Consider the following 24690-nt stretch of genomic DNA (forward strand, 5'->3'; position numbering starts at 1 on the left):
TGGTTGCCCTTTGCAGTATAATAAAAACAAAGAAAAAAGTTCTTTAAGCTTTATGTTATTAAGATTTTTTTTTCTTTTTTTTTTTTTGGTGTGTGTGTGTGTAAGATTAATGCATGACCTTTTTTTTTTTCGTTTTTTCAGCTTTCTTTGTTTATAGGACATAATTCTGGAGACAGAAGTACAGTAATTAATGCAAGGTTGTGTTACGATCAGTTACCTTAGAGAAGCTGAATTCATAAAAAATATATCAAAGTACTTTTTCAGTTATGAGCAGGTAACTGCTTCATGACAAATAGATTTGGATGGTGTACAGTTTAAAGGGGAGTTCTAATGGGCTTTTCATCTGCATTTCAGACATGTTCCAGTCCCTGAAATATAGGTCAGATGCTTCTTTCTTCCATTTGTTAATTCTGCTTCTATGCCTTCTAAATAAAGTCTCTCCTCTCCTCTTATACAATACCAATTGCAGTAAAAAATGATCAGATTCACATATATAGGTGAGCCAAAAGATATTTTATTTGACTGAGGAGGTGTCAAGCCAGCAGAAGGAATCCAAGCTCAGTCAGCCACACCTGGAATTCTGCCTCTTGCTGTTCTCCCTGTGAGCCAAAGCAACAGCAGAAGACACAGTTCTTGGTGTGCTTAGATTATCTGCTACAAATGCATTTTAATTTAGCAATGCTCCTGAATGTAGGATGGTCATGAGTCTTTTGCTTTATGGGTTCTGTTTCTATTTACACCAAGGAATTTTTAAATAAAAATACTGTATGAACAGAGCCATAAACCACTGTACCAAATACTACACATTAACTGCTCCTGTTTGAGATAAGAATATGCATGTCATAGGAATTACCCATCAAAAAACATTGGTATTAAAACCTCCCTTAGCATATAATTATTTTCCTGGACTATGAGTGTTTTATAATTTAGGTGAACATTGCTATCAGCACTTTGCAGACAAGGACACCAGGTCACAGAGGTTGCCTTCCTATAAGCTATGCACACATGATAAGCAATGGGTGGTTTAGAGGTGCAGGACCGACAGATTTTATTGCCTTGTATTTTGTAAATACTCACATAGGCAGCAGTATCCTTTAAAATAATGCAAGTAGGGATATTAGTTGTAGGCTATTATCTAGGATATGTAAATTCTGGTTCCAGCTCTCTTACATCATTATACATGGTGTGATTCTTGGGGATGTCCCGTGCAGGGCCAGGGGTGGGATTTCCTTGTGGGTCCCTTCCAACTCAGTTTATTCTGTGATTCTGTAAGTATATCTGCAATAAAGAATACTTCATATTCTTCTCCCCAGGGATGCTGGTTTTTATTTCTCAGCATCAAGCTATATTTGCCATTTGTCATTTGTGTAGTTTTGTCATGTCTTTGTCAGATCCTTCAGGTTTCACCCAGTTTCATGCTAACAGCACAAGTTGCTTGTTACCAGCCTACAAAAGTGATGGTAACAGACAATATTATTCCAGCCAGAAGAATCATGATGATGGTTTGCAGAAGAGAGAAAAAATTGCTTCTCCCTTCTAAATCCAGAGCTAGAAACACTTCCTTCAGTAACTACACACTTTGAACACCTCAGCTCTTTTTATGAAAGATACATAGGTAAGTAATGCAGTATTTAATGCAAATATTACTTCTCTGCTAGCCCGTAAAAAAACCTATAGTGTAGGCCTTGAGAAAATTAAAATAATCTGAGAAAAAATAAAACATTATTCATGTTAAGTGCTTATCGTAAAAGGAATTCATACATTTATTCATTACACATTCAGTTGCATGATAACAAATACAGAAATCTCTATCTCTCAGTTTTCATTTTAGCATTCAAATTGCCATAAACATATTTACAGATAAGATAGTAAACCAAGGTTTTGTCCACATATGTCTTCAGAAAATACTCTGTAATGTTTTCAAATGCCCTTGCTAAATTCAAATACATATCACTGTTGTAGATTCCATCTCTCCTTAATTTCAGTTGGAAACACAATGCCTCGTTTCCTTTACTTAGCCTTTGTTCAGTGTCATGACAAGCTTTTAACTAACTGCTGAGTTCTGTTTTAGAGGTTTCTCTACCTCCAGTGACACATAAAAAATAATCCTTGATTTTTCACTGGCACAGGTTTCCCAGAGTATCTGTGGCCGCCCCACGCGTGGGAATGTTCAAGGTCAGGTTGGACAGGGCTTGGAGAAACCTGGCCCAGTGGAAAGTATCTCCACCCATAGCAGGGGAGTTGGAAAGAATGATATTTGAGGTCCCTTCCAATGAAAACTATTCTGTGATTCTGCAGTTCATAAGATAATTCATAATTTTAAGGAGTTGTCTTGGGGTCTATCAGAGGATATTTTCCTCCAAATTTGTCCAAACTGGCACGGGAGTGAAAATGCAAATAAAAATAATTTTTTTAAAATGTTTTTATTATCTATGTTTGAAAAAAAAAGAGCAGAACCACTCGTAATTGATTTTATCCTCCTAATAGAAGAACAGCTAATATCTTCAGCAGAAAGCAGAATCACAACTAAATTATGTCAAATAAATCTCTGCATTTCATCCTAATCAATGAAAAATGGTGTCTAAATACTTGGAGTGGCACAGGGCAGGGAATCATAGAATCACAGAATTGTTTGAATTGGAAGGGGCCTTAAAGGATCTCATTCCAACTCCCCTGACATGAGTAGGGACACCTTCCACTAGACCAAGCTGCTCAAAGACCTGCCCAACCTGCCCTTGAACACTTCCAGGGATGGGGAGTCCAAAACCTTTTTGGGCAACCTGTTGAGCATCCAGAATCATTGTAGAGGAATAAAAACTTCAATTTAGGCCCAGTAAGTCCCATGCAGCATGACTATTTATTAGTAGATTTTAACAGCCCTCTTCATTATACTCTTGTCTCACTCCTTTATGTTAGGCTTTGGCTGCATATGTTTCCAATAATTCACTTAAAATCTTCCTCAGCCTAATGGGCATTTCTGTTCAGTTCTCACCTCACCACAGTGCTCCTCTCCTAATGCCATTATGTATCTGTCTTAAAACAGCTGCTCTCAACTTTCTCCCTCTTGTTGGGCTGCCTAATGTTTCAGATCTGTGGTCTGCAGGGCAGGACTGATAACACTGAGCTGCTGAAGCAGCCTGATTGATTTTCAGCTTTGGGTAAGTACATGCCAGGTTTCTTGGTCACCTGAAATGCACCCAGTGCCTTTAAAATTGGGAAATGGGTTATCCATTGCACATTCCATCTTCTATTTTTAGGGGTTTTTTTCAGTTTTACTTATAGATGTGTACAAGAACTTCTTCTTGAATATCAGCTTCCTGTTTCATTACTGTGGTACCCTTTAGTTCTTTGCTGAAAAGCACTGGAAGCAAAAGCAGCATAACCTCACTTTCTCTATAGTAAGTACAAAAAAAGAAAAAAAAACAAACCAAACCTCCAGCACTATCTGTGCTCTAAAATGTTTTGTGTGATCAGAAATCTGAGGGAATTGAGCTTTGAGCCAGTCAAATTTAATTTTTCCCATTGGGTTTCTCATGATCATGAAGTTTATTAACGAAGCAGTTGGAAAAGAAGACAATGGCCTGCAGAGCTTCCAATAAGAACTAAAATTAAGAATGAATGTGTTGAACAATTTCATGTAGGAGAGGTTTTCTTCTATATGTAGCAACCAACAAGGACAGCACAATGTACAATAGAAAATTCAAGGTAAGACACCTATTTTCAGACAAAAGAGGTCGAAAATATAAAACCTTGGTAGCCAGCAAGGCAAACTCATTTCTTCCTTGTCTGGTCATCAGCACCTTGCACGTGGTCAGATCTCTGTCATCAGGGCCCAAAGTTTATAAATTACGGCAGGATATGTGAGCATAACAGTAGATGTGAGTTTATTCACTCCTGAAAAATATATTAGGGCCATGAGCAGATTTAAAATTAAACACAAAAGACACCAATGCAAATATCTCCTTCTACAGAAATATTGGGCATTTTTATAATACTAGACTATGTGTTAATATTTTACTGTTTGCAACATTTTATTTTCTAGTTGCAGATAAGCATTTTCACCTCCAAAATAAAATTAATTAAAGCAAAATGCATGTTCACAAGGCCACAGAGTTGTTACAAGTTCTGACCAAGATCAAATTACAATTTATATAACTAAGATGAAGTCCAGAAAACAATGCACTCCTCTTCCTTCATTTCTCCAAACCCATGGATGGATAAGCTCATTCCATTTTTACATGTCAACACATTTTAAAACATAGGATTCTTCTGGGTGCAGGTTGAGTCACCTCCTTTAAAGGATGACTTTCTGCTGGGACACAACAGGGCTTTAAATGAAAGACCAACAGAGTCTATCTCAATGACTTGGTCCAGTGGAGCACCTTTTAGTTATGATGCAAATGCTGTAGTCAACAAAACCACCATTTGTGATTTTAATCTGCAAATATGCACATATGTGGCTAAATTTGTATTCATTATTATATAGGACAGAGCTTGTTTCCCAGAAAACTCACACAGCTCTTCCTCAGAACTTGCAGTGCCATCCTCCAAAAAGCCTAAATTTTACTTGTTAAGTGTCCCTCAGAGAAATTACAATTTCTCTGCAAAAGTTGGCAATTTTGCAAGTTAAGGTTGAAGACAACTCAGACAAACCTTTGCACTTGCTGTTAGAAACTACTTGCAATGTAGATAATGCTACTAATATTTAATAAAAGCATATCATTACTTTCTCTGCTTCCAGAAAAATTTCATTTCATTCAAAGGTGTACATGAACAAAGTGAAAAAAGTACTCCTGTTTAATCAAAACATGATAATTAGCAGGAGTCCAAGTACCCTTATCTTGGGGAACAAGAATAGCAGGTAGCAATTTCATTGCTCTTTCAAGTCCATGCTTGTGCTACTGAGTGGGAGGATCTGACAGCTACGAATTCACTTCTTGTCATTTCAGGGGAAGTAATTAGCGAGTTGACTACATCTGCATGGTTATTAGCATGGATGGTGCCTTGGATTTAGTAAGATGTAGATGGCTGCTGGCTTCCATGAAAGAAAGGTTAATGGAAACATTTGTCCTGTGACGAAGAATTTTGAATGGAGTGTGATAAATCATCCGCCTCTAGAAAACCGTGGAATGGGTGCCTCTTTCAATTTCAGAAATCATTTATGGGATAATTTTGCTAATCACAATATACAGGATATAGGTAAGCAAGTGTCTTGGGGTGACTTTATGGTGCTGTATCCCCTATAACGTGCTTATTGCCCAGACATGAATTCTGTGCCTTTCTGTCCCTTTAAGCCAGATTCAAGAGAGGTGGGGTGAAGGCAGTGGAATTCCTTCAGTGGCTGTGTTCAAAACACAGGTAACTTGCTTGGTCTCTCCCCAGCTCTCGGCTCTGCAGCAGGGAAAAGAGCTGCATTCTCTTGCTTTTTAACTAGCTCTTGTTCATTAGCTGAAAGCAAGGAGTTTTCCCAGGACTGTGGCTTCTTTTTCTGAAACTGTTCAGCTTTGCTCTGGTCCAGAACACATCACTGGGAGGCCCCCATATCACGGCCTGGAGGGCCCCATGCCGCACCCCAGCTCCGGAGAGAGAAGAGCCACACCTACAGAAAGGGCTCTGAATCTACCAGGTTTTTCTCCACAACAAGAAGGTTTATTATCTAACCTTTTCAATTTTGTGCCTGTGTGCACTTTGCTTGTTAAATAAACAGCTTTTTTTTCACTTTCCTCCAAGAAATTTCTTTCCCAACCTGTGGGGGAGGGGCTGCTGAAATCTGTCTTCTACTAGAGGATGCGTGCATTTCTGACCTCTCCTACCAATTTGTCTCAAACTGAGACAGCAAGTTTTCCCTACTCATAGGCTGCAAGTCTCGCTTCAAGTTCTTCTAAGTTCATGACGCTAATGGTAACTATAGTCACTGTATGAGGGTTGTGACAGCTACGGCAGAACCACGGGGCTAAGGCCACAGAGTGACTTTATTGTTCACTCCAGCTTCAGCCATCTAATTCCCAGAACCTTCAGACATCTTCAGCAGCCACACTACATGACAATTCACCCCACTTTAGCCCCAAGAACCTAGGTTTTCTTTATTGTATTTCACATTTGGGAGCATTATTCATCTAAGTGACGTGAGACGCAGATGTTATTGCATGCTCTAGCACTTTGTATACTTAGATTACTAATTAGAAACTACAATAGGTGTGACTTCACTGTGGATAACGGTTCTGGATAAACATATAAACTCTCCTGTTTTAATGTCACCATCCAGATGCAGACCTTGCTTGCAGTAAAAAGCAGCCAGGATCTACAGATTCAGAGCTGAATTCCCCAGATCGTATGAGGGGCTCAAACCAATGAGATTGTGCTAGTGAAACTCTGCTGCAAGAGAACAGAGAAGAACCTAAGAAGGAGATACTGTCTCAGTTTTCTCTTTTGAGTAATTATTAGGGTATCGTTGTAGGCCTGAAAGGAGGACTGAAGAGCTCAGCTCGGAGAATGAACTCCTCTGTCAGCAGAAGAACCATTTAAGTTCTTCTGCTGTTTCAAACTACTGGATGGATCAGACAGAGACTTGGTGGATCAGGATAGGGAGAACTGAAAGGTTTTTCAATGGAATCAAACCAAAACCACCCATTGCTGAATTGGAGGTCTTCTGCCCTGTACAAAGCTGGTATGAAGAAAAAAATATATTGTTTTGTGTAAAACAGACAAAAATATTTTAATAATGGTTTCTATTCTTGGCTGACTCTTTCTACACTCTGAATATGGCAGATATTTTGAAATAATTTTAATAAAATTGTTTAATTGTTATCATTATTCTTACTATTACTGCTATTATAAAAATACACCACAGAAATGTTTTGTATTGTGAAATTTATAAGAAAAGGCTTTTGTCTTCCTTCTACAGTTTTAATCTGGCTAATCAGTGCTTAGGGAGACCAACCACAAGGTCACACTTCTGTACAGCTTTTGGTTATTTTTCTTCTCTCTGTATTTAGCAGATACACAATCTCAGGTTTCTTGAAGAAATAGAAGGGTAATACACCGTACTTTGATCCTCCGTTGACCCTTTACTCAGTGAAGAAGAGAAGATGGCCGAGGCAGGAATACTTTTCACTTCTAACACAAAGAAAGTTAATGGAGTGTGGAAAATAATAAGCATGAACCATTAGCAGCTAAGGAGTATTGGTGCTTTTATGCATGTGAACATGAGGCAAGCATAGATCTCTCATGACAGCACACAGAGTAAACACTTTTCTCTTCCAGCCATGGTAAGCACTTGTTGGGCAGAGATGCTGGAGAAATAGCATCATAGGATCACAGCACCCCATGGAGCTGGCCACCAACCGGATTTAACTCTACTCACCACCACTGGCCATCTGCCAAGTTTTATATAATAATAAAATATTAATAATGACTCATAATAAGCAGTCATTTGCTTGTTTACTTAATTTCTAAAACAATGCAGAAAGGGAAGTCATATCACCAGCCAGATTATCAACTAAGGTAATTCTGATTAGGTAAATGCTCCAACTGGTAATATAAAGAGTAGAGCTATAGCGGTCAAAAGACAATTTAACCAGTTTTCCCCATTTGGAGATGGACAACATCCCAAGGAATCCCACACAGTGGCACAGCAAATTTTCACAGTTATTTTTGACAACAGAGATCAACTTGAGAGGGAATTTTGGCTCATGGACTGGTGTCTGAGAGTGATGCATGAGATGGTTGGCTGGGTTTTCACACCTCACCTGTCCCAGAAATGAAACCATTTGTGTTCTCTTTCATTCCCACTTATACCCCATTTCCCCGTATGTGTTTCTACGTGACCCTTTTTGACTTTTTGAGCTTTGAGAAATAGATTTTTTTACCAAAATTATTAAACTCAATAACCTGGTAGGCAACTATTCCATGTTAGGGTGGCTTAGTTTTCTTCTGGAATATTGTTGAATCAGCTTAAAAAATTGTACAATGAATGCCAGAGTGTCAGTGAGGCTGAGAAAAGGGCAGAGATGAACAGTGGGATTTTATCTTTTTCTTCACAAATGAGTTTTTAGATTTGGCTTATTTCATCTCACAGAACTACAGACTGTTTCTGAGTCTCCAGTGTCTGTTCCTAGCAGGTGATAGCACATATATCATTCCTTGTGCATGATTTATCACAAAAAATAGCTCTAGGTATTAATAGCTACATATACTAATATCTATGTATATTAATATATTATAATATTAATAGCTCTTGATAGATAGCTCTACACTTGATCTCTACACTATTTCCTCTTCTGAGACTGCACAGCATGGTGCAGAGGCTCATAGCTGTAGCTGCTGTTGGGCACTGCTGTGTCTGAAGTGAATCTGACAGTAGAGTAGTTCTGTTGAGTTTTCTAAGGGCATGTTAGATAGACACAGACCACTGCATTGCCAAGCCTAAATTCCAAGACAAAAAACTCTTCAAGGTGTTCTGACCAACTTCCAAACTTTGAGAAGGTGTTTTGTGACTTGAGAGGGGAGATGATGCCTGGAGAATCAGGCCTCTGGGGCACCTACACTCCAGAAAGACACTGACTGCATTTGCTTCTCTGATATTGTTTGTATCAGAGATTCTAGTAAAGGAAAATTAGTAGATTAAGCAGCATTTTATAAGTCTTTGAAAATGTTAATTGACAAAGAACTGTCACCTGATGTAAACAGCCCTCAAAATAATTGCATGAGTTGTATTTATAAGAAAAGCTGAATGCTGGGCATTAAGTGTATGACTGGAATTTTAGGGGTGATTCTTCTTGAGTACATGCAGAAAAATGCAACTTGTTGCTTTGGTAATTTCTTACATGAAGTCTGAAAACGATTTAGGACTGAATAGCTGTCTTATGAAAGCAAAGTTCAAAGAAAAAAAGTTTAACATTAGAGCAGGGGATCATGTATCTGAGTAGCACAGCATGTTTAGAATAGGATCAGACTATTCCCTTAACAAGAAAAATACTGAAGTTCTCAGCAGAAAGAATCAAATTTCATCATGATCTGAGACTTCATCTAAGGCGACTTATCTCAGACTGAAATGTTGAGAGATTATCCAACTATCACTAATGTGCACCTTAGAGGCAAACTACCACCCTTAAAAATATATTTCAAAGAAAAATATTGGGATTTTTTTGGTTTTAAAGTCAAATTGTTTTCATCAGAGCGAGAAAAATCTGCTGTGATTTTCCAGTCTCCTGTCTCTGTAGTTTCAAACGTTTTCCATTTCCCTTCTTAGTAAGAGAAAATAGTGACACTAAGCAGCAGGTGTGTTGTTGAAGGTGCCTCCTTGAAACCTAAACTAAGTGAGCAGTCTGGGAACTTTTTGCATTCTTAATTTCTTAATGCTACTCTCTACTTTTCTATGCATGGCTTATATTTATCTTACTATGGAATAACCTACTCTGCCAGACACATGGCACTGTTCTCCTTCCTTTTGCCATCTTACCAAGGATTGTGCACAGCAAGGCTCACTCTTTGTTTTCCTCTATCCAGACACTCTGAGAGGTATCACCGTGACTTATGAAGGTCCTTTTTCTGACAAGCTGTCAGAGAGGGCACCACAATTCAGGCACCTAGATTTAGAAAGCTACAAAATATGTGTCTATATGCAAGGTAGGTAGCCAAAATCTCCTTGCTCTTAAGTATGGGTGCTATCCAGTTGCCCACACAGGAGCCTTGATGTTTGATATGCTCTTGGGAATATTTTCTGGTTTTCATTCACTGGACTAGAAGGGCTCTGGTGATCCATAGATCCTGTGTCACACAGGGGACAAATATCAGCCACACATGACGTGTGGAAGATCTACAGCTTTCTGGGTGAGGGTCCTAAACCAAAGCAGAACTGCAGGCTCTCACAACATGTGATAAAGGAAGTGAGCAAAGAGCTGAATCTCTACTCCTAATGCAGACATCAAAATTTGGATGTTTAAATGTGAACCTTAGTCAAACAGAGTAGCCATAATCTCAGCTCTTTTTGATATACGTAAGTCAGAATTCTTTACAACAGAAATGACTATTAATCTCTTAATAATGCAGATAATACCAAATGATAGCAAAATGAAAAATATTAATAAAACACAGGCTTAAGAATATCGTTCAAATGCATGCACCAGTATTCTTGTATATTCTTCATTTCTTGTTTTGAACAATGATGAATATGGAACACAAACACAGGCAATTTTGCTACATCTCCATAATCAGTCTGAATACCCTTGGGAGACTGTCTTTGGAGACAAATTGATCATTTCATATGAATTTTTTTATCCCATTTCAGATAGGGCTAATAAATATATGGAGAATGATGACTGAAAGGAAAAAATAAAAGGAAAAAAAAGAAAGCAAACAATCTTGGGGCTCAAATCCAGTTGTGGCTTGCTCAGTCCATCCAAATATTTTATTTTCTCTATAAAAAAGAGAATGGGACTTAATTTAGGGTCGGTCTACACATGCAGTCATTGTTTTATATAAGAGCAGAAATGTTCTAGAAACTTTTGTACCCTAAATATGAATGTGAATAGTACTTTTGTGACAATATCTCTTCACAGATCTAGCTGATGTGCCCCACCTTTGTCTTCTTTCATCTTTAAGGAGTTTGTATTTCCCTTGCTTTTTCCTTTTTCATTATTGTACCTTGAAAACAAATATAATATTCTTTATAGCACAGGTAATTTTTGTAAGCATTATATAAACCTAGAATATTTCCATCTACATTTTATATCTTTTTTCTTAAATTCACCCACACACTTCCAACATCTTATTAAAGATGAGTAAATGCGTTTTATTTGATGCATTGGTGAATGCACTACTTCGTTAGGAAGCCTCATGGAAATTCATGTGCTTAATGCTAGAGTGCTTTCCATCCCGTACCCATTTCAATTAGAGTTTGACACTGACACAGCCTTAATGCCCTCGACTGCTCATTTGACACAATCTCATGCAGTGATATCTCACCAAAACAGGAAGCTGCTCTCTCATCTCGTTTGCATTATGTATTCATTTTAAGATTAGTCACATGGTTAATGAGCATCTTGGAGCCTGTCCAGTTTACTGCTCTATGTCGTGCTTCCTTTCCTGACACACCACTTATATTAACTCTCTGTGATGTTGCCAAAGACTGTGCAGACTGCAAATTGCTCTTAGTCATTTGTTCCAGAAAATTATCACATCCACTGCCATTTGGAATTTATGCCCATTTTTGACTACAATTAAATATTAAATGTGTGCTAAAATAATTTCATTTTCACAAAGTGCTAAGCTCTTATTTTTTTCTACGTACAGTGTAATACTAATTTTACCCTTCCCCTCCCCCTTTACTTACAAAACTAGTATGTTTCTGTCTCAAAATTTTGAAATGCTTGTAGCAAGCCTAAAACATGACCATTATACCAAATTGATCTTAAAGTGGCATTAAACTCAAAGTGACAGCATTAAAATTAGGAATTCAGGTAACATTTAACTTTTTAATCAATGTTTACCCTATATTTTAAATGAATACTGGCACATCTATTTCTGCATTTATGTGTACACACACTTATTTATATCTAATCTGCAGTTTGAGTTTCTCCAGATCTTATCAGCTTTTCCAAACTAAGACAATCAGATGAAATAAAAGAAAGTTTCTTACATCTGAAAGGAACATTTATTGTGCAAATTCATTTTGACACCTTACATGTGTTCCGCACTATAGAGAGCATTTATTCCAATAAACTCTTATTGGAATAAAAAAGTTAGGCTTTCCACATAGTTGGAAAGACAAACCAAACAAAAAACCAGCAAGCAAACAAAACCTCAGCAGACAAAAACAAAAAGACAACCTCCTCCTTCAAATAAATTTATAGTGATCTTCTTTGAGAAAGTCTTGCATGTTTTTTACACCACCAACATCCAGTAAATTCTTCAAAAATGTAGGTATTCATTTTATAAATCATAAATACAGAGAGAAAAAACATGTAAATAATTCTAAACCTATTTGTATAGACCTTTCAAGATCAAAATTAACACATTTGAAGTATATGTATGAATAAAGTACAAATCTATAACCATATGTAGCCCTTAATGTAGAAACTGAAATATCCTTTCAGTAAAATTTCTGTGTCATCTCACAGTAGCAGCAGCAGCTTTTCTGTGATCAAGATGCCCTGTAATATTTCAGAAATGTCAGTGGATAACAGAAGAAAAAAGTTGCGAGTACAAAGCACCATTGTATTCTTATTGGATATTTCTGCTGTATTGCTAGAGATATAAGTCATTGTAGAAAGAGAAAACTCTGATGCATTGGTAACATAATGGTGAAACACAATGAAAAGGAATGATAGGGAAAATCCATGGATTCCTGGGGACTCTTGCAAAAAAAAGATGAAAAATAACACCTTGCATCTTCAAAGCTACAAGATTATTACTGAACAATGTTTAGGATAAATCCCTGTGTGTTTAGATGGGAGCAGAATTGGGAAGAGGAAGCACATTTGGCAGCATATTAAAGTGAAGGGGCTCTGCATTCTCTGGTCAGTATCAGTAAGCAGTTTTCACTATAGCTTCATGTTGGATTAGATTAAAAAAAAAAAAGAAAAAATCTTTTCTCCCCTTAAAGCTCACTGTCTTATCAGTTCATAGATGAAGCATAAAATGCAAATAAAATAAGGAGGAAAAGAAAAATCTTCTAAAGAGCTTCAGAAGCCAGTTGCCCATGTGTGTGCTTCTGTAGAGTTACAAGTAGGCCCGGACATAAAATGTGTTTGTTATACAAAAAAAAAAAAAAAAAAAGAAAAAAAAAATTCAGAACAATTCTTAGTATTAAAAGGATTTAAACTTTTATGAAATAAAATATGAAACCCATTTAGAAGCCATTTATTTTTAAATCAAAGCAAAAAAACTACTGTAGATTCCTTGTTTTAGGGTTTTTATGTGTTCCTTATTGACCATACAAGATGGTTTTGTGGAGCTTTTGTATTTTGTGACTGAATGTGATTTGGCTCTGCTTTTCAACTAGAACTTCAACCAGATTATACCAGTGCAAAGCTCATGCGTTTGGGGAACAGTTTTTTGTCTCCTATCTTTACCAAGATGGCAAACTATTTCACAGGAATCTACAGAAATGAAAACCAGCTGAAATCATTATTCCATTTCCATGCCAATGCTTAAAGTTGACAATGAAAACTTAAAAATGACAAAGGCATTATCAATATTTTGGCAGCCCCAGAGGCATCAACAACTTCCCCTTATCGCCTAAAGTGACAGACTTCTGAGATTTCAGGGACAATGATTCTGCTTACAAAGGCCCCTCTATTTTGGTACCTCCTACCCAACTATTTGTTTTAGGAGAGATAATTAGAAAAAACCCGATCAAGTGCAGGGAGGTACAGCATCAATTCTGTCAGCTCTACCTCTTCAAATCTTGGCTAAATTTGCACAGTTAAGTATCATGGTCACTGCCACCACAATTTCATACCACAGAAAACACAGAGAATGGAATAGGTAGAGGAAGAATATGAGAAAAAAAAATAGGTTGGTATTTGTTAGATCCTTATGTTCATGTCAAGCAAATGAAACAATCCACCTTATTTTAAAACTCATCTGTAGAACTATATTCTCAACAGTTTGGTTAGTATTGTGAACCTGTGGATTATCATTTAAATACACTATAGAACTTTGTCTGGACAATATCAACCACTCAGTGACCTCTACAGAAATCTTCTTAAAAATGCCCAGAGACAAATAAAGCCACAGGTAAGAAGAACCAGCTATTTCCAAAGAAGTACACAGACAAGTGAGGCCGGTGTGCCCAGGAAAGCTCAGGGCAGCCCAAAAGTTCTATAAACATGATAGAAATTGCTGAGGAATGGAAGTGTCCTAAAATGTACGGCACAAGGTAAAGGTAATAGAGTAACAGAGAGATCAGGGATCTCAGACAGAGATGAAAAACTGTGTTTAATTTTCTTCTTTGTCACTCAGACAAATGTAGATTTCATATGTGGCCTGGTTTTTTAATTTCTGCATCGTCTGCTGTTGGGTTACAGTGAGAAACAAAGCTCTGACTAGACAGATCTCTGATCTTAGATGATAACTTCCATGACGCAAAGAATCTGTGTCTAGCTCCTCATGACTTTAGAGGAATAGCCTTTTCTCTGGTATCTCCTCACATCAGCATAGTCTTGGCCCTGGATGTGCTCATTTTGGATCCCCTTATTTTTTTAGGCTGATGGTCTAAATAGTAAAAATATCCCTACTAGTGGATGTGTAACTAAACATGAGATTAATTCTGTGAGTTGAGACCAGTAACGTAAAAGTACTAAAAACAGCCTCAATGATACAAACTTTTTCAGTGGGCTGACATTCAAAAATTATGTGTTTGTTGTTAGAGATGTGACATCAATGATTCCTTCTACTTTTTTTTTTTTTAATGCCCAATTTTATGGTGTCATACCACAAGTTTACCTGAGAGGAAACATACATAATTAGCCCAAGATTATTCTCTTCTGTTTAGTACATGTTTTGGAGCCCAGACAGTAATAAGAGTTTTTCAGGATGTCCTCAGCATGTTCTGAAAAACAGAAGAGCTGAAGAGAAAAACTTTTACTTCTAGATCTCTGTCTAGCCAGCTGGGTGAGATGGAATTCATAGTTCCCTGTTTACTTTTACCCTCTCTTCTCTTCTTTAGTGTTGGTTTTCCTGAGTGGAAGCTCTTCCTAACTCAAGGAGACCTTCATCCTGATTAGGTCCTCTAGGCATTCCTGCAGTATGTACTTAGAATGCATCATAAGCTTTCTTTCTCTTTATGATTATCTATTATTCATATTGTGGTGGTGTCTAGAGACCAATAAGTTAAGATTATTATGAGATACAATATAGGGATAAATACTGATGGCAGGTGGATAGCTAATAATAAAGATGGATGTATGTACATAACTTAATGATGTCGATAACTAATAATGTTCTTCTTTTCCAATTAGATTTAATGATTTCTTTTTTTTTTTTTCTGAGAGCAGAAAATGAAATTGCAACAATTCCACAGTAGTTTTGCCTTCTTTAAAGCTGAGACCTTTGCTCTTTTGCAATTTTTTTAACAGTTATAGAATTACTAGTGAAATGAAGAGTTTATACATTTTTTCATTATTAAAATTATGACCATTTGCCAAGAGTTAGCATCCAGGAAATGTGGAATACTATAGAAATAACTTATAAAAATAAAGTGTCATTACCTGCTCTATTTAGCAATACAATGATTTTATAGAAGTTAAATGTGAGTTAAAAATACTTCAAAAATTATAAGAAAAAAGGTTTCTGGCTGAGGGGGTTAATTTCTTTTTTCCCCAAAGAAATCCTTGTAAATGAGGATTGTTCTAGTGCCTTTTCCACTTATTGGACCCAATAAGTGTCATCCTTTTTATTCTGCCATCTTTTCCTTGTTATAATTAAATATGGCACATGGATAGTGTGTATAAATGCAAGTATATGTAAAACTAAGTAACAAAGGCACTCTTAAATGAATAAAAATGCATTTCTGACAGTCAGTAAGCATTTAAAATTTATTTCAGATGAAAAAGTGTATTGTAATAAAGTGTAAAGCAGATACGTGTGAGTTTCTGTTACTACCAAAATTTATAAAGTAGGGAAACCCAATGAAGTTAGCAGAGTGTGTAATCCCAGAGCACAACTCTATTAAATTGAGTAGTTACTTGATGTTTCTAGAGAAGGCCAGCTAGGACTTTCATAGTGGAAAAGAATACTAAAATAACATAACTTAAAAACCAAACAAACAAAGGAAAAAACAGACCCCATTCCAGACTGGAGTTTTTACAATCTTTAGTAGTTTTATTTCATATTCTGCAGCTTTAAATGCACGACATTAATAGTTACAGTGCATGAACGCAGAACCCTGTTTTTGAAAGAGATTTTTGTATAAAGCACTCCAGGAAGAAGTATCTACGGTAAGAGCATGACACAACTCAATTGTCAGCACAAAATTAAGGTGTAATCTAAAGTTTGCAAATCTTGCTTCTATCTAAGTGCCTTTTAGAAGCAGCTTCTCACCATCTCACAATCTCACATAGGCAGAGACTGAAAGGGATGAACAGGAGAATAATCTGTACTCACCTATAGTTGGATCATGGTAGTCAGGGAACCGATGGCTAATGAACTGCATTGTCATTGCTGGAGAGGAGAAAGAGAGAGGAAGGGAAGAAAAAAGAATTTTATCAGCATTATTAAATAGAAACAGGAAGAAGAACACATGGATAATTTGCTTATTCAAATATCAGCTCAGAATGTGAGTACAAATTTTGCTTTATGTCTACTTCTGCAACAATGCATTGATAACTCAGAACTGATAAATGAAGAAAAATATGAATTAAACCTCTTTCCTTGCCTTCACTTCTTAATTTTTAAAATTCATTGTATCAATTCTTGTATTAAATCTTACATCTTTTTAACACTTGGTAAATATTGTTAATCTGATATTGCATACAGATGAAAATTACTATGACAAAAAGATAAAACAAGACTGATTTACAAGACTGATTCATAGAAGTTCTCATGGTGCTACAAAATGCCACTTACTGGAGTGCCTAATTTGATTTCTGGTGTACTTAGGAGTACCTAATTCATTAAACTTGATGCAACAGAAGAAGGCTTCTCTCAACCACCTGGAGCACCTTTCTTCTGAACAGACTGCTTTTTAACTGCTTTCAGAAATTTTTGGAAAGTTTCATGACACTTCAGGAAAACTGCATTCTATCGTTTGGAACAGGTGGCAAGGTGGAAGTGCAATTCCAATTTATGTGGAAAGGCACAGATTTTCACATCCTGTCCAACATGACATCTGAACTTCATTCACCGTGAATAACCACAAAAGTAAACTTGGGTATTTGGTGACCACAGTGATATAATGAGCAATCAGAAGAACAGGGCAAGTTACATTTTCTTTGTTGTTTTTCCTCAGAAGTTTGAATTTCAAGTAATTTGAAAAGTAAATGTATCTACCGAACAATGAGAGTTGTGAATGAAAGCATTTCAAAAGCAGAATATGTGAATTCTAATTAAAAAGAAGGAAAAAATTTAAAAAAGGGTAAAAAAGGATTTTTAAAATACCACTTGATCTTTAAGCCTTTTTTTTTTCAATTTTTTTTTTTTTTTTGGCCTTAAAATTCATCTATAGCTACTATATAGATATTTGTTCTAAAAAGTACTTGACCTGAAACATAATTATCAGTCACAACCCATGAATTCCAGCATTGAGGATCTCAGCTGCTTTCAACAATATCTACAACAAGAGGTTATGAACAATATGTGAGACATTTTAAAAAAACTGTGTATAAATACATCCATTTTTCAAACAGCATTGTTTTAGTTTAATGTTTGTCCTTCTCATATTTTCAAGAAAGAGAGGTTAGGGAGATAGTTTTATAAAACGATAAAGAGAAGAAGTATTAAACATTTATTACCGTGTTAATAAATTATTGCATCTTTAGTGTAGACAAATATAAATGCTAAGAAGCAGCATTATAAATTCATAGATACCAGAGAGAGTAACTGTGTAAGAAAAAGCTCATTCAGTCTATATATATTATAGGGCAATAAATCTACGTGCAGTCACACTCATGTCTTCTGTATTATTTGTTTTCAGATGCATTATTTTTAAGTACCGTGCATGTTTGGACACTTTTATTTCCAGGACAGACACCTGATTTTTTTTTTTGTTTGTTTGGGGTTCTTTTTTGGTTTTTTGGGTTTTTTTAAAATTTTGACAGATTTTTAGCCACCTCCATGTGATTACTGTTAGGGGTTTATGAAGCATAAATCAATGCCTGATGTGATCGGCCTAGTTTGTTCTTAGAAGCTGAGGCAGCTAGCAGAGATGCTGTTCGTAGGGCTTATACCTACACATTTCCAGCTTTCTGAGGCCCTGTACCACAAATTAATTCAATTTGCTTCACAACCTGCTGCTTTCTCTTGCCAAGCATTTTTTTTTTTTTTTAAACACCCCAAACTATTCTGCATCTGATCTCATTCTGTTTCCTTTTGGAGCTATGCCTGAGTCACAAAATCTGTAGCTAGAATTGAAATAAAAATTCTCAGAGGACAGGCAGAACTCATGGTAAATGTTTTTCCTCTCGCCTGAGACAGCCACAAATGAATACATCATTTATATCCTCATCAAATCCACAGTATCCAAGAGGACTGAAATAATTTGAAAGCATCATATTGTATTAAACATCAAGATTTCTATTGTAGCATGCAAAAGTGGAAGTGTTCCAAAGGACTGTGAATGTGGGGACATGATTCGGTGGAGGTCTTTGCAGTCCTGGGTTAATGACTGGACTTGATCTTAGAGATCTTTTCCAATCTGAATGGTTCTATGTTCCTATGATTATTCATAAAATGAATGCGGAGAGGCACAGAATCTGAGAAAGGTGTCAAGAGAACACTCAAAGTAATGAAGTGAGAATGCCTTACATTCATCTCGTTGGGAAAATGGTGAATAAAAGCTTCCTTCTCTACACATTTTGTCCCACAGTTTCATCCCTGACAGCTCTTTGTCACAGGCTCCTCCTAATCACCAGGGGAAGGAACTTCTTTGGCCTGTTTAGTCTTTGTCACCTCCCACATGGGGATTTAGCACCCTCTCCCTGGAACAGGGTACACAAGGAATTGAGGTACACTGATCTTTTTAATCACTGAATTACAATGCAAGATAAGGAAACTGGAATTGCAACCCAAAGGAATAACTGATTTGTGGCTCCTTATAGCAGGAGGATAAAGGACAAAGAAGTCTCCAAACATCTGATTCAATAAGAGTTTTGTCCAGTTTTACCAGGTATTCCATAGACTCGGCTGCTGGATGTGCAGAAATTAGTTCTAAATGATGGTTGAAAGCTGGTGGAATGCTTCCCAGAGGACAAGGACATTCAATCACCACTGGCATAAAACCACATAGCTCAGCTGGAGCCTTGGGAATTAGACCTGTCTACAACCAACCCTATCTGGGCTCCCCAGCAGGAGAGCTGCCTCAGCTGGAATATGCTGGCTTCCTCATTGCTACTGACATCAGCTCCAAAGTCATTTTCCAAAGTGAATTAATTTTGAAAACTAACACAAAAATGGCATTGGTATTTCATGCTGTGAGTTGAAAATATTCTCCTTGGTTCCATGGTTTTCCTCATCCATTACATTTTTCCGTATACATTAGCACTCACACCTGACAAATCCAAACTGTCATTGAATACTTTTGTGATTTTTTTCCTTTGGAAATCCAAATTATAGTACACCAAATTTTTACAGGTCTATAAATTAGGGACCCTTGACTCTAATTTATGCCACATAGAAAGCATGAAAGTGGCTTTAAAGCAGGATATGAAAATAGAATAAATTGGTAAGACTGATACTTGAATAAATACATGTACATGTGAAAACAGTGTCAGTTAAGAAATGGTTAAAAAACCAAATCAAACCAAACAAAACCCTTTTAATCCATAGCAGATATTGTGAAACATTTTGAATTGCAAGTTGCCTGAAAATTTTTAATGAATATTTTATGACACTGTGAAGATCATTTCATTTAAATGGGACATGTACATCACACAACAGCTATGATAAGTAAAAGGATCATTGTTTCAGATGAATAGCATCTTCTTTATATCCATCTGTGGCTAAGCAAATGCAAGTTGCCCCAGCTGAGCAAATGTAAGCCTGATACGCATGAGTAACTAAGCAACTTTAAAGTTATCCTGTCTTTTTAAAACAAAAAAGGTGTTCAGATCCTGCATTTAATTTTTCTTTGTTTCTAAACGTGTATCCAATATTTATAAACTATCTAGAAAGGTGTGCATGATACCTATGCTGGCATAGAAATATATATGTTTTCTTTGAATAATAAACTTAGTCTTGGCTTCTACTTTCAATATAATTTCTAAATCCGTCTTAATAATATTTTATTAACCACTGAGTAGGAAATGCCATGCTTAGAAAAAGGCTGAGGTCATATATTTATTCAGAAGCATCCTTTTGACCAGCACAGCAATACTAAATTTAACCTAAAGACAGTAGTAATCTTAATATATATATATATATATATATGTGTGTGAGTGGGCTCACAAGCCAATAGGAAAAATGTTTTGATACTCCTGCAGCTGGGAGAGCAGATAGAATAGAATCCCACTCTTTTTCTAATTTGTTCTAAATTTTATTTATATCAAAAACTTTGAAAGCAGTCCTATACCTATTTTTCAAGGTCGGAGAGTACATTGCAAGCTTACACAATATTTGTTATGCTAATAGTATCCCTGATGTGAATATCTCATCATGAGCTTCCTATACCTCTTTATTCACCCAAGAACTTCCACATATTCATACTCTTCTGGGTGCTGGTGTGATGGTATAATAAATCTGTTTCCAGTAGAATCTTTACCCCCAGCAAAAAGTCCTACACTTTAAGCACTCTAACAAAATCACCACAGCAGCTGTAACTCAGAGACCAGTGATTCCATAGGGTTGATTCACACCATTTTAATTTAGATCCACCCTGTCTGTGGATCCTTAACTTACATTTTTTATAAACATTGAGGTTTCAATGAGACCAGTGCAGAAGGCAGACATTAAAAAAGTATAATATAGCAAAGTCAGTGGATTTGAGGATTAGTTCACGCAGTTTATGAAAAAAGAAGAAAGCATATAAATATTATTAGCATAGAGAAGGTGGCAAAGAAAGTACAGAGTCTAAAAACTGTAAGTGCACCATACAAAGAGACATTGTCACAGAAAAGGAAGAGATAAATATGCTTCATTTAAAAATTTTACAGGCAACCTTGCCTCTATCTATTTATAACACTAAATAACTTTCTAAAACATGGTCAGGGCATATTTAACATGCCTGATTTTATTACATAATAAAGCATGTGCATATTAATATATATATACAAATGATATTGTATCAAAGTTGGACTATTTCAATAACTAAACAAGAACTATACTGGTACTATTTTATTTCTGAAATACTAAAGAGTTTGAACAGTTCTGGTCTTTCTGGTGGTCCTTCTGGGTTTTTCACAAGCTTTTAGGAGTCATCTTCTAAAATGTTCTGAAAATTGTCTTTTCAGAAGTTCATGCCTGAAGACTGGAATGTTTACTTCTATTTAATTAGCTTTGAAAAATGACAAACATCCTTATAACTAACCATGAATTTTTAGATTGGCTAGTCAAATAAATCATCATTTGCAATTATTTTTCTGCCAATTGAATCTTAACTAATAGACACCAACCATGTGAAGTCCAATAAGGGAAAGTGCCAGATCCTGCTCCTGGGTTGAGGCAACCCTGGACGTACAGACTGGGGAAGGAGAGGCTGGAAAGCAGTGCCATGGAGAGGAACCTGGGGGTCCCAGTCAGTTGGACACGAGTCAGCAGTGCCCAGGCAGCCAGGAGGGACATTCCTGTCCTGGGGGGCATCAGGCCCAGCATCACCAGCTGGGCAAGGGAGGGGATTGTCCTGCTCTGCTCTGGGCTGGGGTGGCCTCACCTTGAATGTTGTGAACAGTGTTGGGTGACCCAATATAAGATAAATAAATAAAACTATTAGACAGTGTCCAAAGGAGGGCAACAAAGAGGGTGAAGAGCCTTGAGGGGAAGCCGTGTGAGGAGTGGCTGAGGACACTTAGTCTCTCAGCAGGAGAAGAGACAGAGAGGAGACCTCATTGCAGTTACAACTTCCTCGTGAGGGGAAGAGTAGGGGCAGACACTGATCTCTGCTCTGTGTGACCAGGGACAGGACCCAAGAAATGCTCTGACATTGTGTCAGGGGAGTTTAGGTGGATATAAGGAGAAGGTTCTTCCCCAGAGGGTGGTTGGGCACTGGAACAGTCTCCCCAAGGAATGGTCAGCACCAAACCTGACAGAGTTCCAGAAGCTTTTGGACAAAGCTGTCAGGTACATGGTGAGATTTTTGGGGAGGGTCCTGTGCGGGACCAGGAGTTGGACTCAAAAATCCTTGTGGGTTCCTTCCGACTCAGAATACTTTTTCGTTCTTTCATTCTGTGAATAGTAGGAGGCAAAGACAGGTTTGGTTTTTTTTTCAAAAATCTAATGAGCTCTATGAACTGCATTAACACTCACAGCCAGTTTGAATGGTTGGAGACACCAAAAATTATGGAGCATATTAGGAGGAGAAAAAAAAATTTAGAATGCCTCTAAACGCAATCGGAGAAAGATTTCATCTGTGCTCAGTTTCTACAAGTTTAATGACTCAAGGTCAGAAAGAATTAGGAAAGGAAAAGATATTAAAATTAAACAATTTCTTTTCTGTGAAACAAATGAGAGATGTTAGCTATGAACTAATTTAGGCTATGGACTAGAAAATATTTTTAGACATCATATGAGGGATCTTCTGGAACAAGATTCAAACATTGAAAATGTAAAAAACCTCTTTGATTTAAAAGTGGTTTTTAAGTAAAAGTGTTGAGTCAGTGAAATGTAAGGTTCTTTTGGAGATTTTTCCCCTATATTCTCAATTTCAGGTAGGGAAAATGATAATTTAATATATGATGATTAATAAGGATAGCATATAGAATCAGATATGCAACTAATATCAGTTCTGGAAATTAAGGTTTTGTTTCTTAAACTATTACATGTTTTAGATCTCAAGGACTTGATAAAGCCTTTTTCTTTCCAGGAAGAAGCTTCCATATGGAAAACATTGTTTTGTAAAACACAAGGATAATTTAATGATCATATATTTATGATCTGCTTTGGGTGGGAGGGTTAGGGGGAGAACCTGAGGGAGTTTCATATACAATTCATGAAGTCACAGCCAGCTCATCTGCAGCCTTTATGGTTTTGAACAAAATATGTTGCATTTCTGAGTTTGTTTTCCTACAATTTACTAAGAAAACGTTTCTCTATCAGATAGGTGACAATTTTCCAGGTCACAAAGAACTAGGTGATTGGAGCATGCAAGGTATTTCCTTTGTTTTATTTGTATTTATTTTATCTATACATGCTGTATGTAGATTACAGTATGTATTAGAATAAATAGCTGATAGGTTTAGTCACCTGAACGAAACAAAGAGAGTGCTGGGGTCTGAGGAGCATTTATTTGGGTCAAAAAGATGCATGAGAAGAAGATTGATGTCTAATGCAGGACATTTTTTACTGTACTTCATGAAATGTAAAGAGTATGGGGAAGGTACCTAGAGATACATGTCAAATTATCTAGCAATAAGGTATTTTTGCACATTGATTATAGTTATTTTTATGATTGCCCCATGACATGGTAAATGGCAAAGCTTATAGATAGATTAAAAATTTTGATTTTTTAAAATTGGTTGCAGTAAACTCAAAGATGTTGCCTCACAAAAAAACACTCTTCACACTGCCAGAGCATGTGAGGATTTCTAAGCAGAAGTTTTAATGTTCTTTATTTTGTTCTTCCCCAAACAACCATTACAGACTAGATGCACTGACAGGACATCAGCCTAAAGACACCTTTGTTATGGCCCAATACAGTCATTTTTACATTGTCATAGCCTTTAAGGAATTGGCTAAAAGCTTTACCACTTGTTTCAGGAGTGAACGCTGCAAAATCTGTGAGCTGCAATTATTAATTTTTTAGGTGTTACAATGTATTATTTATTGAGTGTTGGCTCTGAAATGAAGGCAAGCTAAAATTTATTTCTGTGTTAAACACATTCTGGTGTACTAAAAAAATACAGAAGCTTTCTGTGTATTACACAGTCTCCTGCGTAGGTTTGGATGCTGGTACAGCCCTGGTTTTTATACTCTTTTTTTTGCTAAACTGGTGTGTATTTTATTCACTTATAGAATCTGAAGTCCACAGAAAAAAATATCAGGCATCAGAAAGGAATAGTCTTAAAAACAGAAGTCTTTTAAATTAAATCTGTGTTATTAGAATGAAAATTAAACACACAAAACCCCCATGTAAATTTTAAACAGAAAAAACCAACAAGTCATTAGGGCAGCTGGAAGAGAAACAGGGAACTTTTCCTTATCCAATGTAACCCTTACCACTGTAAAGTAAGAGCAGATTGTAATAAAAATGTGCTGATGTAGAGTTAGTGGTAACAGAGCAAGGCAGATGCTTTTTTTGGGGAATAATCAGTTTTATAATTCCTCCTCTTGCATCAGAATGAAACAAAGAATTCAATGCAGAAATCTATACGATGAGGCAATATGTTCCCTAAGAGTAAAAAGAAAGAATTAGAAAGCGGATGAGTGGAATCAGCCCCTCAGAAAGAAAAGGTAGAAAAAAATCTTTTGTTTTGGGGCTGATCTTGAATGAATAAATAAAAATCCCTAATCACAGAGCAGTTCTCACCCTTCTCTTTCCTGCAATCATTAGATGTAAAGATATGAGTTCTCACTATTTTCCTTCAAGGTGTTATTAGTGGAACAAAGACAAATACTAGGCACTGGTAGTAATTTTCCAGCATGGAATGAAGGATGAACAGAGAAACTGTGCAAAAAATTAATCCTAGACATGAGAAACTTGTAGGAAAACATTCAGCAAAAGTGCTCTCATGGCAGAAAAGTCCCATGTCTTCTGAATCAGCAGGTTCTAGTGAAAAATGGCTGTACTGAAAACTTCTGACTACCATTAATAGCTACTTCCAGACCCAGTTTCTGGTTCAATGACAGAAGGCAGAACATACTGCACTGTAAAATTCGTGTTAA

General features: G+C 36.6%; 1 protein-coding gene across 1 annotated transcript in view; it reads right to left on the minus strand.

The window, feature by feature from the left end:
- The window catches only part of RIT2 (Ras like without CAAX 2), a 182147-nt gene that overhangs the window by 110901 nt on the left and 46556 nt on the right, over positions 1-24690 (minus strand). Inside the window, exon 2 of the mRNA XM_042028769.1 lies at positions 16108-16164. Coding sequence (XP_041884703.1) covers positions 16108-16164 — 57 coding nt within the window. The remainder of the gene's footprint in view (positions 1-16107; positions 16165-24690) is intronic.

Source organism: Corvus kubaryi, unplaced genomic scaffold (genome assembly GCF_017639235.1).
Source record: "Corvus kubaryi isolate FWS band 111438036 unplaced genomic scaffold, C.kubaryi_AGA036_p1.0 37308, whole genome shotgun sequence".
In the NCBI taxonomy this organism is placed as follows: domain Eukaryota; kingdom Metazoa; phylum Chordata; class Aves; order Passeriformes; family Corvidae; genus Corvus; species Corvus kubaryi.